We start from the raw sequence: 16,843 nt of genomic DNA on the forward strand, positions 1-16,843 counted from the left end.
GGAGACATGTCCATATGCATCCCTTGTAACTTATGGAGCCCGTTAAGGGCAGCTCTGTTGCAGCCATCCCCCCCAAAAAAGCTCACCACTGAACAGATATAGGGTCTCTGAAACTGCAGCAGAACAGAGGGAAGAGCTGGGATTTTGGAGCTGTCATGCAGCCAGAGCCCCAGCAGTTTGTCCTTACAGGCCTGTTGGTGCCTGCAGAGCCCAAAGCCAGATTGTGCTCATCCCAGCTCTCGCCTTGCTCTTCCTAGTCTCCTGCATGGCAGCAAGAACCTTCCAATGGGTCTGTCCTGAAGTGCCACACTGCTGAAATCTTCAGCTTTGTTTCATGGCTGTCAGTCTGGTAACTTAAAGGCTCACCAAGAGCCAAAATTCAGAAGTCCTCACTTTAAAAAATACGTTTCTATTAACCAAGAGTTAGATATCGGCTCAGACAGCTACTGGGTACAGAGGCAAAGGACACTACTGGATGTAAAAATTTACCATGTTAGCTAAAATACAGCTCAAGATCCTGTTTATTTTCCCATAAATCATCTCACCCATGAACCAGGATTTACATCAGGGCATGATCTGCCACTAACTGCTCATGACCAAAGCTGGCGGGTACAAGTGCATGACACACACGGCAGAGGCTCTTGATCTCACAAAGGAGAAACACAGATTAAAAGCAACTGAGGGATAGTGGTAAGGAGAGGGGAAAAACTCCTTGGTCTCCTCCTCTTCCTCCCCTAGCCAGCTTGTCCTTGCCTGGGGAGGGGAAGGGGGCACAGGGCTTCCACTCCCCCCCACCACCACTGCCAGCGTGCAAAGCCAGGCTTGCCAAGGTGCTGCTCAGATGACTTCAGCCCTCACGGCATGAATGAGTCCCTGCCAGAGAGGGACAGATGTGCAACGAACAGGCCACAAGAATGGGGGCTATGAGGCAAGGCAGGAGGCTGGGGAGAGACGGGCAATGGGAACTTCATAAGGCATTTAAATCAAGCAGCTCTCATAAGTATTTGAGTTTAGACACGCACGTTGTTTGGTTTAGTACAAGAGTGCTTTAAATACCTACATTTGGCTGGCTTTGTGTAAGCAACACCATGCTCACAGTTTCGTTTTACACTTCTACTCCTCAGTTATGTGTTCATCTTGCAGTATGCAACACATGCTCACATGCACTTTCACCCAAATACACACATAATCACCTGTCCGGCTACATCACCCCCTCTGGGGGCTTATCCTGCAGTTGTAAGCATCACTAAGAATAGCGTACAGTACGTTTCCTTGAGTGCATGTGTGTGCTGGTTCTCTGTCATTTGTTTGCCTGCCCCAAAGGCTGCTGAGATAGCCTGTCTTTGATCCTGAAAACCCTCCATGTTTTCATTTAGCCTTAACAATTATACACTTATCTTGGACAGGAAAAGGGAAACTTTAAATGCAGGGTTGGCTAAAACTCGTCTACCAGCCAGCTTTCTATCGCATATTTTGTGGCTTTTGTTGTCTAGAAAACTGAAGAAAACTAACCCTTCACACAGAGTATCCCAACAGAGAAACAGAACAGAGCTAACAAAAAACTGGGGGAATAAAGGCAATTTTAGGCTCAGTTTCACATGACGGTTCCAGCTGACCCAACACTTCACTGCTGCCAAAATGGGAGATCTCGCTTCTTCTCTACCACCTCCTCTTCTTGCTCCTAGCTCCACATTCCCGCCACCTATCTTCTGTGGGTTATGGCAGTCTGCAGATCAGAAAACTCACCTACCCACTGTATCACTGCACTGGATCTGCTCCCAAGAAGTGCAAGAAGTACAGGAATAGACAGAAGGGAGGAGCTGGGATCACACAGCCAGGAGTGGGGAGTGGGAAAAGGGTCGGGGGAGAGCGGATCTCCTCAATCAGCAATAGCTAGACATTATGCAGGCTGAGTTGTTAATGAAACCAGACTCTAAGAAGGTCTAGGCCACTTCCTACAGAGTTGCAAAGGAATGTCCATAAGTAACTTCACAGGAGGGGGAATAACGGTTGGACTTGATGATTTAACAGTCGGACTTGATGAACTTAAAGATCTTTTCCAACCTAGTTGATTCTATGATTCTGTAACTATTTTCTATCTGTAGATCATCCTGCCCCAAAACAGCACTGTGTTTCATTACCTTATTGAAGAAGATGACAAATGTCATCCTTGATTATGACACTGATGAGCTGATTCTAGGAACCAGATTTGTTGAAGTTTCCTCAGTCTTCTCCTTAGGGAAAGATTGCAAAGCTTTTACATCTAACTATGAGGTACATAGAAAGATTAATGCAAGCTTAATAGAAATTTTGTTTTAGCCTTGAATCCTCAGCTTCCAGTGTGGTAAATTAGGAACAGCAGGATTCTTATCAGGCATGAACAGCTCAGATGGACAGCTCTGCACTAAGCTCACCACAGAAAGCCTGCTTGCCAGTGCACCTTCTCACCCTAGGTTTCACTTGAGGCTACTTCAAAGAGGAATCTCAAGCTTGGAGCAAACACTGGTGTGCACTGGAGCCAGACCACTAAACCAATGTTTACTCCCCAAACAGGAGTACCACTGGTGTGCATCACAAGGTGTCAGTGGTCCTTACCTTGTGGATGCGACTGGTAACAGCGTTTGTACTAGCAGCAGTGATGGCACTTCCCAAATCAAGCACCATTTCTATCATTTGCAGTGTCTGTCTGGCATTTGAACAAAAAGTTCAAAGAAAATTCAAGCAAAAGCTACTGGGAAAGTTCTACTCTCTTTCTAGTTACATGTATGACACATAATAATACTACTACTTTTCTTCCTGAATCACAGGATGTTCCATCAACAGACTGAAAGCCTTAAAATTTCTTTTTCTCCCCTATGGCGTGAGGGTGCAGATGGCACACTAACTACATCACAGAAATCAAAAATTAACTAAGTCAGGCATTTTTGTAAAAGGTTTCTGCGCTGCGCACAGCTCCAGTCAAACACACTGTTAATTACTGCTGGCACTGACAGTGGGGATCCCCGTCCATCTGCTGGGACCAGCTGAAGCAAAACAAACCTGAGCCCCGGGGAGAAGATGCACCTCTGCAGGGGCACTGCCCGCACAGCTGCGGGCCGGGCAGCTTCCCTGCGCTCCGCTCCTTCCTCGCTGGAGTGTTCAAACACTTCATTGCTGATGGTTTCTCGGGGGGGGGGGGGTAGGTTGATTTTTAAAGATGCAACTCTCCTTGGGCAGCGCTTGATGTCTTTAGGGATGCAGCAGCCTCTCCCCTGGACGCCTCCCGCCCCATGCAGGGGAGCGAAGGTGCCCGGGGCAGAGGACCCCCGAGGCGCTCACTTACCTCCCCAGGCTCGAAGCGCGGGCTGCCACCTGCCCTCCTCCTTCTCCTTTTCCTCCTCCTCCTCTTCGCTGCGGAAAGCCCGGGGACGCGCTGGAAGCAGGGCAGGTGCTCCGGTGCAAGAGAAGCCCGAGGGCACAGACCCTCGCCCTCCCGCCCGCAGCTCTCCCTCCCGCCTTCACGGGGGCTGCTGCCGAGCCCCGGGTCCGCGTCCCCCGGCAAAGCGAGAGGCAGGCACCGCTTACCGGAGCTGCTCGCCGGTGAGCAGGACCTCGGCCATGTGCTCCAGCTCCGCCGCTTTCTGCTGCATGCTGCTCATGCCCTCCTCCATCGCCGCCGGCCTGCGGGCACAGCACCGCGGGTGAGGGGGGCCAGGACCCGCCGCCCCCCGCTGGCACCTCCCGCCCGGCCCCGGCGGCTGCAGAGCTTGTCGCCGGGTCTGGGGGGGCAGCGGCAGCCTCCCCCCGCTGCTCCGCTCACCTGAGCGGGGCAGGTCACTTTTCCCCTCGGCAGGCTCGGATCCCCCCCCGCGCCGCTTCCCGTGTTATTGTGTCACGGGCAGGCGGAGAAACACATGGCTGCAGCCGCCGCAGCCGCAGCCGGGCTCGCCGAGGCAGCAGCGTCCCCCCCCGGCTGTCACACGGCAGGGTCGGCGCTGCCGCCCCCCGCGGAAAGGGGCCGGCTCCCCGCCGGGGGCTGCGGGCCAGGGGCTACCGCCGCCTCGGCTCCCGCCGGCCCCGCCGCTCCCCGGGCCGGGGAGGGGGCAGGAGGCGGCCGCGGAGCGCAGCGCTCCCTTCCCACGGTGCCCTGCGGAGCGGGGAAAGGTCCGCTCGGTAGCGGGTGAGCGCTGCCGGGTCTGGAGGGACGCGGCTGCTGCTGCGCCCGCTCAGCAGTGCGCGCCGCGCCTTGGCAGGTAGCGTTAGCGATACGAGGGGGCAGAGAGAGAGCTGTTGGTCCGGATTTCCACCCCACCCCCCCCCCCTCCCCGAAACTGCTCCTGCCCTCCTGCTGTCCGGGTTTCTGCTCACCCGGTACCCAGGGGGTATTTTCAAGCATCGGTCCCCTGCCCATCTCACCTCTTTGTCTCCAGGTGACAGCGGATGCAGAATTCTTGAGGGCTGAGGAGCATTTAGTCTTGGCAATGGGAATTAAATTGCAAGGTCATGAGCACTGTTTGTCAACATTCTTGGTGGGGAAATAAACCCAGCCTTTATAAACAAAGCCCAGGAGGCACCTTCTGCAGTGGTCCAACCATGGTTTTCATTTACAAATACGTGCGAATAAGATACACCTTGATTGCCTACTCATTGCCTTTATTTCTGCCTTCACATACTCTGTGTGCATGGAACTTGCTATGCTTAACAGTTTGCAATATTGCCATCGGTTCAGGACCAAGATGGTAGTTTCAGAACCAAGAGAAGAACTAAGAGGGAATCAAGTGGACCTGGAAGTAACCAGGCTGCAGACAACTGGAAGAAGGGGATTCTTTGCATGGCCCATAGTAGACCTGTGGTATTTATTACCACAGGAGGCTCTGGATGTTAAAGAATAGCCTTGGAGTCAACGGAAAAATGGACAAATATATGGAAAATAAATCTGCAGAAGATTACTAAGCAGACAGCAGCCATATCCAGCTCAGGAAATTCTCTGTTCTAAAAATAATTGGAAGCTAGGCAAGCACTTGCAAGACGTTTCATATATGCCTTTCCTGCTGTTCACTAAGAATCTCTTTATAGCCACTGAGATGAATATTGGACTAGATGGACCTTTGGTTCAACCCAGGACAGGCATTCTGAGGAGAACATTTGCAAATCTCAAAGAGCACTAGAGATCCATGGATGGCAAAGGGAGAAAGACTATCTTAATTTCATTCATGGGAGGGGCCAGGGAGAGAGAACACCTTAGGACTGTAAACACGACAGCCCTGAGCTTGCTTGCTGTAAATCTGAAAGACATGAACTAAATCTGAAAGCTTGCAAACACCCTCTAATTCCACTTATACTGCAAACATACAAAGTACAGATTCACAAAGCTGGAAACAAAAAGGGAATTGAAACAACCATCTCATCTGACCTTATCTTTAGGACAAAGAATTTACACAGTAATTTTTATCAAGCACTTTGTCACATGACTGAAGGAAAGACAATTTCAAGAGAATGTTACTGTGCATTGCAGATTGTTTCTGGGTAAGCTCTTGGCTCCATCACCTGGGTTTGGCTGATTCAGCCATTCACTACTGCTAAAAGGGGATAAACCATTGCTCTCAGCTCCGGGAGCACAATCTGCAATGTGTTTTATGCTGGTTTTCCCACTTTTAGGACCTCTGCTTGCTGCAATTCAATTCACTGAACAGACAGAAAGTGAACAGTTTCCTCTGGGCTAGTGAACAGAGCTGTGCCAGTGGCTGTAGGGTCTAACAAGAGCCAGAACTGGCACCAAGGTGGAGTGGGCCTGGGCAGCTTGGAGCAGGAACAACAGAAGAGGAAGAGGGAGAAGAAAAAGGGAATAAGCTGTCTTTGGGCAGTGGCAAGCTATTGGTTTGACTTAGAGTTCTTGTGGAACTGCAGAAATGCCTATCTTTTCTTGCATATCTTGCAATTTGGAAAATGCAGGCTAGTGCAATTTCCTGTACTGAATTGTTTAATGGTTATACATGGCTATGTTTGCCTTTGTGCACTGATATCCCATGTGTAATTTGTTCCACGTGTTCACACTGACATTTCTTATGGTTACAGTGTGCCTAAGAGGAGGGACTTGGGTATCAGTCACTCCAAGCCTGCTCTCACCCCAAAATGGTTAATTAACATAACCCTAAAGGGTCACATTTCAGCCAAGAGCCAGTAATAAGCTGCATAAAATAACCTGATTAGATGCTTGTATTTTGTTTTTAATGTACAGACTGCTATAGAACATAAGGTCTAGCAAAAGATTAAGCCATCTTGACCCTTCCTCCCAGGGGAAGCTGGCCACCAACACTGAGACGCTGCTTTAAGAGGTGGGACAGCATGTGAAGAGTCTGAACTCCTGAAAGCAAAAGAGAGAAAGAGATCCCTCTGAGATAGCCTCTGGGAAGTAGATTGATTTCTTTTTTATAGGTATAGGATCAATATTAAGAGTTGGTGTCTATTTAGGTATGAATACATGTGTTTTACCTTAGCATGGCTGGGGTTAAGTGAGGTGAAGGCCGCTGGTAACAGTGAGGCATTCCTCTGCCAAAAGCATGGCAGATCTTTGAGCTGGAGCCCTGGGACACTTTAAAACTCATCCTCCACATCAGAGAGTGATAAAAGCTGCATAGGTGTGGTGGAGAGTTAGTACCACTGGCATGAGTGGAACCTCAAGTGTCTTCCAGTTACTTTTGGTGATGCTGGAGGCAGTAAGGTATAAGGCTATACATTTGAACTGTCAAGGTTATGATGCTCTGTGGAACATCAGGCATGAATAGGCACATTGTGTTAGGGTACTGGTTTTAGAAAACATTCTAGCAATTTGCATGAATTTTCTTATCTTATTAGGTAAATGTCCAAGCGGTGAAAAGCTAAATGTTTACATAGCGAAATAAGAATACTGCTTTCGCTGCTTTAAAGAATATTGCATCTGTGGCTGAAATTTTGACTTGATAAATTAATCTGAGATTTGATAAATTAATTCTTTAGTCTCACTAATTAATTTTCTGCAAGCTTATTTTAGCATGAGGCATTCACATGAAAGATTTACCAATATTCATGTGTATACTTCTTATTTCTCCTATAGCATTGTTCCTGAGCCCCACATAAGGTTGTTTATCTTTCTCTTGTTGGCATGACTAGAGTTTTCTAAACAGGAAAATGACAAATCATGAAGGCATTGATCACCTCATGCAAGAAGATGTGAAGAGAGAAAAGGCAATAGCAGGTGAGCTGTTCAATGGGTTAACAGTCTTGTTTTTCCTACCATCTTTTGTATAAGAACCAGCATTATGTAAACATCAAACTTAAAATTTCTTTGTCCCTCTCTTACTAAGGAAGACAAATACAAAATAGGTTTTTGGCTTTTAAATTGGCCTTTTATTTAAGTAGCTCTTGCAACACTGATGGAAAATAAATGTGGGTTTTTTCTCTATATTCCCATGCTTATTTGGAAAGAGAGTTCACTTGTCTTTGTGTTTCAACTGTTTCACTTCCTTAGCACTAGAGGCCTGGCAAGGGGGACCAGAGGAACTACCAGGTATTGTCCAGTCTCTCCTCCTCTTTTCAGGCTATGTACAATAGTGTTTCCCATTCTTGGCAGTGCACAGATTACATTCATTACTGCTCATTTGCTGCTCTAAATTCAAACAATTTAAGTTGTCTGCTACAACCGGTCAGAAGAATCAGTGCTTGTGTGATTCAAAGGACTGAATGCATCTGGCCAAGCTAATTTTAGTCCTGTGAGAAACCACAGGAAAAGCATGTTTTCAGGGGAAAAAAAAAAAAGGTATGTTTTCAACTTCTCTTTTTCTGTTATAACATCCAAGTTCCTGCAAAAGCCACCCTAGTGAGATAACAGGAGGAATTTATCACAATCTGTCCAACATTTCAGCACCACGGTGAGACTCATATCTGTTTAGATTCTTACATTTCATGTGTCACTGACTTGGTAATTGTTATAATAGTGAGCTGAAGTGCAGAGAAAAAGGAATTTTGATCCTGAGATATGCAGAAGCAATCTGAAAGAGGCTTTCTAAGCCTGTCCTTACTCAGCTTTTCCATTTGTATAAAATGTTCAAACACTCACAGGGCCAGACAGAGATTGCGAGATTCCTGTGCGGGCTGACAGCTAAAGCACAGCCAAGAGATGGGTACATGTTTTAGTGCTTGCTTTTGTAAACAGAAAAATATTTTATGGAAACAAACAGCTTCACTAAGATAAAAGATCAGAAATTCACATCAGACCAGTAGACCCAGTAACTCAAGTTGACAGTATGCTCTGCTAAAACAGCATTTTGCACTACCCAGTGCCAGTAATGCCATTTGTTTGAGTCCCTCTACTTATCTACTGTACCTGGAATATTTTCTAATTCCTTTGCAATAATTTCTAATTTTGAGCATCACAAAAATATTTACCTGTCAAAAAGCACCTGCAAAACTGTCTGAAACTTTAATCTTTGAAGATTTCATATGCATTTCTAGTAGTTCTTTTTTGGTTTGTTTTCTCTTTATTCTGCATTTAACTGATAGCAATTATGAACTCAGACTCAGCTGTGTCTACATTGTATGTTTAGTCCAGGTCGTAGTCTCGGACTTGTAATATCCATCTTAGTGCACGTGCTGGGAGGCGTGAGTCAGCTGGGAAGTGTGACTAAGATCTGAGAAGGAACTGCTTTCTAAACCACATCTCAAGTGTGAAGACAACACCTACTAGCTAACTGGTAAAAGCCAGCTTCTTAAGCTGTCCCCCAGCTTTCTCTGTTAATGAGCTCTGATGTCTGATTGCACGATCAAAAAGCTTGGCTTAAACCACTGTAGCTTGAACTCACAGTTTGACTCTGCACTGTAGCCAGCTCTGAACACTCAGGCACTCATTTTTTGTTCTTTGACAGGCAATACCTAAGAGCTGAGATTCAGTCTAAGACACTGTTCTTACTAGTCCTTTGCTACTTATTCCTACTTCTCAGGTGGAGTTTCTGTTGACTGTTGCTCTTTCCACACTGGCCGCGATGGAGCACACTCTACCTCAGATGATCTGGCTCTTCCATGCCCTAAAGTGAGCACCACATCCGGGGTTTGGGGTAGGTGGTGGGTGCAAGCATGTACTGCACACACATCTGTGGATATGTGGTTCTGGTGTCAGGAATAGATGCAAACAGTTTGACAGGGTGCCAAAAATCTGCTTCCATGGGATACAGAATCATACTCCTCTATGATTGATGAGGCTTTTAATAAAGAAAACCAGTCTTTGCCAAACAGTATTCTCCAAAATAGAGGTTCCATCATTGTCTTCATCCTTAAGCACATCACATCCTGTCGCTAGGTGAGGCTGTGCGGCACAGAGACATCCCGTGGCTGAGGAACACTGGCCAGAGAAGCTGCTCCTCCAGCTGACAGGCCTCCCTGGGGCACAGGCAGCAGGCACAGCACATGGCAGCTATGGCACCGTTGCTGCAAGGTGTCAGAAATGCTGCAAACTGATGGCATCGCTCAGCTTCGCTGGGATAATCGCCACCAGCAGCTATTCTGGCTCGCCTAAGTCTTGCCTATGTCCCCATAATAAACTCCAGTAGGTATGTGTTTAATCACTCTGCCACCCTGTGGTACTTTCAAGAATTTAAGTATGAAAATGCCTATTAGAAAATTGTTGTGAATTGATGCTCAACAGAACAAAAAGACTGATAAATTAAGCTAATGGTAATTTTATAAGGGAATAATCTGTAGACAATATAATCTCTGCACTGGATTACAAACACAAACATACTTGACTCCATCATAAATTTCTCTCCACAATGAACACCAAGATAACTACCTAATCTAGTCAAAATGAAAAATTTAAGTCAGTAAAATACTGACTCTTTTATGAAAGCACCTTGCAAGGAAAGGTTTGTCTGGGACCTCCTGTGTTCTCAAAATATTTATGGATCTCTTAGAGTGCTGAAGCAATGAGACAAACTCAGTAGAGTATGCTTCTAAAATAAATCAGATACCACATTGCCCTGAGATCTAGCAAAATGATCAGATATGACCAGTCCCTTTACTGAACCAAGGAGAAGGGGGTTTTGGTGCTACAGAGAACCAGAATTCTTTATGGAGAATGAGTTTTGCTGCAGCTCTGCGTCAGGGAAACTGGGTTCAAAAGGAACTGGTGGAAGAAGGAAGCACCAACAGACACAACTGGGTTGAAGCAGAAATGTAGCAAGGTTTTATCATAACAACAATTCAGATCTCTTGAAATACAGAACCAGGTAACAATATTGCCAAAGGCTGAACTGTAGTGCGAAAACTGTCCTGCTCTCAACATCTCAGCAGAAAGAAGAGCATCAGAAAAACAGTCTGTAGTTGTGTCAAGGAAGAAAACTTCACCAAGGTGCTTTCACTCAGGGAAGAGAGGTGAAATGAGGATAAAAAGGTAGAGGAAAGAGCTGTGAAGAGAAAAGGAATGAAGAGAGTCCTACTAAGAACAGAAATGGGACTTGAGCTGAGGAGGGGGAGAGAATCGGGAAGGGAAGGGAAGCTGGAAGGAAGACAGCAGCAACAGAGTCAGGCTAAGGAGGCTGAAGGAGTAAATTGTCTTTGTGACATCCCTCAGAGCTTTTCTCCTCTGTATTACACCGTCTTCACAGTGGGATGCTGCCTGTCTCCACAGCAACCAGCAGAGAGATGAGACCCTTCCTCCCTCGCTGCTCTGACTCCCCTCTCTGGAGAGGAGCCCTCCAAATTGTCACTCTTAAAGATGTCAGTATAGAAAACTGGCCTAGATGCATCCCAGGAGACCCACTTACTGGACGTCCCCACCACAGAACAGGATCAGCTACACCTCTGCTTTTCTTATAACCCAATTTGGCAGACCCCAGTGCCCATTCCCACAGGAACACAACTTGTACAGAATTTTTAATCAAAGATTTCTAAGTTTCTTAACTGCCTTTGATGTTTCTCTCATTCAAATAGTTAAATTGAGGAGGAAACTCATTTAGCTCTGCAAAGGGAAGTACTTCCCCTCAAGCCTCACACAGCATCTCTTCTGAAGAAGTTCACAACGAGAGCAGCCTCATCACCCACTTACCAGACAATTTCCTGGAGAAAGGCAATTCTGTTAGGTAAGGGCTGCACCAAAACTGATGACCCAGTCTCCAGCAGGTACATGGGAGAAGATGAAAGGACAAGGATTTCTCCTAACTGTACAGGCAATGAATTTATTTTCTGAGTCAGGTGTAATTGGAGATCTGAGAGGCCAAAACATCCAATCAACAGAAAGTTACTTCTGTTGTGCCAGTTATAGCTTAGCATATGATATCCCTTGTGATACACTCACTACTAATCATTACTCACAGAGCTGTAAGAAAAAAATTCCAGCTGCTCATTGACACAGTGATTACAATGGAAAAAAGTTTGGCCTCAAGACAAGCTGTAGGATTCAGCAGCAGGAGAAAAAACAAATCAGATGGTTAGGATCTCCACAGAAAAATATCAAAAATCTAATAGATACAGGAACATTCATGCTTTAGGCATAGGCCTTAGTAATACCTGATGAGGGGGTAAATTGAAATCTTCAGATCAAAGTGTTTCTTGCAGAGATGTCCAGAGTTTTATCCACTTTCATGTCAGGCAGATGGTTTTGGGGCCAAAAAGGGCGTATCACTAGAAGGACTCTTAGCTATAGTGGGGAGCAGGATGGCAGATAACATGCCAGATGACACATACTGACATTTAGGATTTCACTTTTAGTAAGGTCTCCAGACTGAGCCTTGAAATCAGCCACAAAACACTGTACAAAGTATTTTTAAAATAAAACATTTAATTTCATTTATCTATAGACATTTATTTCCTAGATACTAATGATAATATTGTTTAAAATAATTCTAGCAGGAGGTGTGTTATGTGATTAAATTTTAGGGCCCGCAGTAAAGTATTGCTGTTAATTTTGCCAACTAGCAAATCAGCTGAGTCTGAATTACAATTTTTGCCATGGTAGAAGCACTCTGGAGATATATCCAGCAAATGTAGATGGAGCAAAAGATTTTAATGATGTACTCATGCATTACGTGACATGCACACCTGTCATATACTCTAAGGCCAGAAGGGAATGGTATCTCTATAAATGACAATGTACTGCTCTTTTAATCCTAACGTTAACAGAACTTGTAGCACCTTCCCACCCGCTGCACCAGTGTGTGCACTGTGAGGATGTCCTCTGAAGCTAACAATGTCCTGGCTGACTGGCTGAAGCTGGGTGACACTATGAATGTCAGCTGGATACCAGCTTGTTCAGATCTACCCCACCTTATCACCTCATCATGAATTACATCAGTGTGACATGACTGATCCTCCAGCTCTGTTTGCAATTACGTATGCTGTCCTTTTAGAGAAATGACTTAACAACAAAACGGGTATCCGAGTACTAGTTGTCTCATAAGCATTGGGCATCTGGGTTTTTTCGCATTGCAACTGTGTACCGTGGAATTCTCAGTCACTTCTTAACTGTGTTTATAGTGTTTTTGTCCTGGCTATTTTGGCATGTGTTTTCCAGCTTCTAGTGTTTCTTCTCCAGTGTTTCCAGCTTAGGGCCAATTTTATGTCACTGAGATGTGACCTAAATTGTAGAGTTTACACCAGTATTTAGGTTTGGTTACAATTGTTTATTTTCTCCTAACTTGAATATAACTGTTTTATATCTCCTTGTTGGCTTATCAAGAGTGACAAGACAGCATTTATCTGAGGTGGATGAGCTATTCTAGTAACTGGCTGAAATTTTCCCTGTTTGAGTCTTGGATTCATTATCTCCTGCTTTGTCGTTCTTTGCTGGCTGGCATGATCAGGTATGATGGTTTTACTGGGATATGAGATTACAAATTATTCAATATCTGAGACATAGCCACTGGTTTGCTATTTTAGCTATTAATTAAAAAAGAAAAAAAGGTAAAAGTAAACTAAGAAATAAGTCTAACTCAATAACTAACTCCAATGGAGAGCAGAAGAGTATGTGCTCTGATGGTTTAGGGGATCTGAGTTTATTTAAGGTCCTGAGCTACAACTAAAACCTGAACATTGTGATTAGCAGAGACAAGCACATCCAACCTTTAGGAACTTGTCTAACTCTTTTGTAGATCGCACTCATTTTGACTTTCACCACATCTCACAAGTTCCACAATGTGTTGCATAGAGAGGTCTTCTCTCCTGTTACCCATAACTTACTTTCTGTTCATTTCAGTGGTATTCCCCAGTTCTTACATTTGAGACGGACCAGACAATCATTATTCAAGGTATGTGTACACCATGGATTTATGCAATGGCATAATTATATTTTCTGGTTTGTTCTCTTGATGGTTTGTTTGGGTTTTGTTTTTTCTGTTTCTTGTTTTCCTAGGAAGGAAATGTAGCATGTTCATTGTGGACAGTAATTCTTCTAGTGTCTCACAGGAGCCTGCAACATGCCAAAACAGCTTCCAGAGCTGTAACCCCAGTCACACTTACAGGTCCAGCTGCCACAGCCACCTTTAAAACACAATGAGCAGATCCAGTGGCAGGTATTTCTAGGCAATGAGAAACTGCCATTTAATGGGTGAAAATGTAACATACATGCTAATTTTCAATATTACAGAGGACATTTCAGCTGGAAAAAATAAATCCTTGAACTAAGGTTTCTGAGGCTTTAATCAAACTGCATCTCTCCTGTGGAATAAGCTCCAAGAACTGTAACTGTGAATTGTGCAATTATCACCAGGCTGATAACGTGTTACTGTATTCAACTCTGACGCTGTGCCAGTTTTTCTGGTGCTGTATCTATTATATTTTAATTTTCACAGCCACCTTCATTATGCTTTGAAGGACATTCATAAGTTTCTATTGTGTACATCTTTGACACTTAAACACTTCATTTCATGTAGCCCAATTTTCTCACTACGTTTTACTGTAAAGCTCCCAACCACTTGAATTGAAATCACACCTGGGAAGTCATCCTCCTGCTGCCTGATAACTAGAGCCTGATACTGGTAATGTGCTCTGTTATAACATGTTATCTTCTGGTTCATTGTTTTATGTCTTAGCTGTGGAGCTTTGGAGTTATTTGAACTTCCTTTCTTTGACTTGTCACAGCTACCCTTCATTTATTTTGCTGTTCACATCCTTCATGTTTGAGTCTTGGGAAACATTATAGAGGGCCAGGAACTTCAAAGACATAATCTTCAACAATCCATTTTCTGGTTTGCTAACTTCACTCAGCATTAGTCAACCAGATTCTGTTAACACTAATTTCTATTAACATCAGTCAACTGAAAAACTACACCAAAGATTATCTTGCTTGAGACTTGACTTCATCCCTCAGCCCAGCTGATACTTAGCAGTTCAGTCTACTTCTCACTTACACTGAAAGGTGTACTGAGACCTGCACACTCAGGGGAATCACTTAAAGCCTAACACGTGCACCTGAGGGGACTGACTTCAGCTGGTGATCAGTTAAGTCTGGATGGCTGAATTACTTGCTGCTTAAACTCTTCCATTTTGCTACAGGAGAGTTTCACCTCTGCTTGTACCATGATGCTACATGCTCCTGAATCCTCACAGTTTCAGCCCACCGTACCAGCTCAAAGTGAAAACAGTACTCATTTATGCTACGGCAACTCTAGAGCAAATAAATAACCCCACAGCATCATGATAAAATAATTTCAGGATCCTACCAACCTTCCTTGTCATAGCATTTCCTTATAAATTGACAGCAACATTGACAGTTCAGAATCTCCTAATTTTCTCTGTAATCCAAATTTGTTAAATGATTCATCTGTGTTTCTTGAAACTAACTTCATGAGTTCCTACACAAACCAGTTTTTGTCAGTTAGGTCACTGCTCTAAAGCATTCTTGGTGAAAACAGAAGCCTAATACAAGCTGTTTCCTGAGAAATGAAACATGTTTCCTATAGATTTATGTCCATGTTTTTGCTGATAGGCCAGTTGGCTGCTGCCTCTCAGAATGGATCAGAGCTGCTTTCCCCTAAGTAGGGGCACCAATATATTGTCCAGCCACCGATTTCCACAACACATCTATGAACTTTACTTGCCAAATTTCCCTGAACTTGAGCAGCAACTTCCAGAGTTATGAAGGACAGGCAGAGAAAGATGGCAGGGAGCACAAGCATATATGTTTCTACTCCTTAGGAAACAAGCTAAGAAACATCTACAACCAGAACTACTAGGACAAACAAACTGGTTGGAAAAACTAATAACAGCTACAGATATTCCTGACCACCGATCTGTGCCAACTCCTGAATAACATTCAGTGATTTTCTTCCCACTGTTTTTTTGTTGCATGGCAGAGCTCTTAAGATACAAACTCCATGAATTCATGTCTCGGATTCAGTTCCTTGGCTGTATCAGAATCTCATTTCTTTTATTTCACAGAATGAAAAGGAGAAAGGAGAAGCAGCAGGCACACAAGGTCACTGGAAAATTGCACAAATTAAGGTATAAATTAAACCCAGCATAATCAAGCTGCTATTTAAACAGCTAGTAAGCGTGTGAGCATTTACTTGGTAGAACAGTGATTTTCTGGTTTACCTTTGAGGTGTGAAGGTACAGATTTACATTAAAGTAAAATGTAAGAGTCTCAAATAAGGCTGTACACATATCAGTTTGCACCTACTCATTAGTATAAACTAGCCAAAGTCAGAGTACCTCAGATTTCCTGTGTACATAATGACTGTATTTCCACCTTTCAATAACTGAAATAAAGTACAAAAATATGGTATATGGCTGAGTCTTTGAACAAGCCACTGCGCATGTGATAGAGTCAACTGCCTCGTGACTTCAGCCAAAGTTTTCTCCAAGTCCAATTCCAATTCTCCAAGAACTTTCCGAAGGCAGATGCCTGATTCAGTCACATATACCAACATTTGCTCTCTGCTGGGCTGGGTATTGAGCCAAGCTGGCTCCATCCCAACAGCTTCTGCTTCTGGTTCCAGCACAAACATGGTACAACCTCCTTCTCTGGATCATTCAGTGCAGGTTTATACCAAACACAGAGGGACTCTGCAAATCGATATACACAACTTCAGAGCTCAAAGTAATTATTTGTTAGCTAACGCACATTTGTTAGCTAATGCACCTAGCTGCCCTAGCAGACAGCTAGGACTAACACATGAGTGTTAATATGCCCCACAGCAAGAACTCAGTAGCATTTGGGGAGCCTGCTGTCCTGGACAAGGCAGGGAAGAGGCATCCTTGCAGAGGACTGACTCCCAGTGGTGCTCAGCTGTTGTCTTCTGAACCTCCACTTCATGTTTATCTTATGGTTTAAGAATGTCAATAGACTTGCTCTTGAACCTCTGAGCTGCAGACTATTTCCACTGCAATAATCACGCTTGCCTGTGGTTTTCACTCATCTTTGCCATGCCACGGGCCAGGCCACAGCGCGAAGCCCAGCTTCCCTGAGTCATAGGAAGGCAAACTCCTCCATGGGGGCTGTGCAGAGCCTTTCCTAAGGGATCCTATGGCAATGAGCGCTGTCAGGTACTTGCCTTCGGCCGGGCTATCCCCGCAGCTGCGGTGACAGGAGGAGCAGGGGTGGGTGATGCTGGTGGGTGCCTTCAACTCACTTGCACCCTGCAGTGATGGCTCGGGCAGTCAGCCTCCCTCTCTCCACTCTTGCTCCCATGCAGTGATATTAAGGAAGTACCCAGAGGGTCCTGCCTCTGCCAGAGCTGGGCAGAGACTGACACACTGGAACTGGTTTTGTCGTATTTTATACAAAAGTGCTGCCGCCCGCCCCTCTGGCCGCGGCCGGGCGAATGGCAGTCAACCAGAGAATCAACCCAACGCCGGCGCCCGCCTCACCGCCTCCCGCCCCCTGCCGCGACAGGCGCCG

The 16,843-nt window shown here is 45.0% G+C and overlaps 1 protein-coding gene across 4 annotated transcripts in view; it reads right to left on the reverse strand.

Annotated features, from left to right (window-relative positions):
• Window positions 1–4,243, reverse strand: part of DEPTOR (DEP domain containing MTOR interacting protein) — a 75,243-nt gene extending 71,000 nt beyond the window's left edge. For 3 of the 4 annotated variants that reach the window (XM_030490313.1, XM_030490225.2, XM_030490482.2), the window contains exons 1-2: window positions 3,800–4,243; window positions 3,565–3,660 (exon numbers count right to left, since the gene is read on the reverse strand). In XM_030490313.1, coding sequence (XP_030346173.1) covers window positions 3,565–3,650 — 86 coding nt within the window. In that variant the 5' untranslated portion in view covers window positions 3,651–3,660; window positions 3,800–4,243. Of the gene's footprint in view, window positions 1–3,564 lie in introns of all 4 variants that reach the window. The other variant, XM_030490396.1, reaches the window with a different exon arrangement.
• Window positions 4,244–16,843: the final 12,600 nt, after the last annotated feature.

This window comes from Strigops habroptila, chromosome 1 (genome assembly GCF_004027225.2).
Source record: "Strigops habroptila isolate Jane chromosome 1, bStrHab1.2.pri, whole genome shotgun sequence".
NCBI lineage: Eukaryota > Metazoa > Chordata > Aves > Psittaciformes > Psittacidae > Strigops > Strigops habroptila.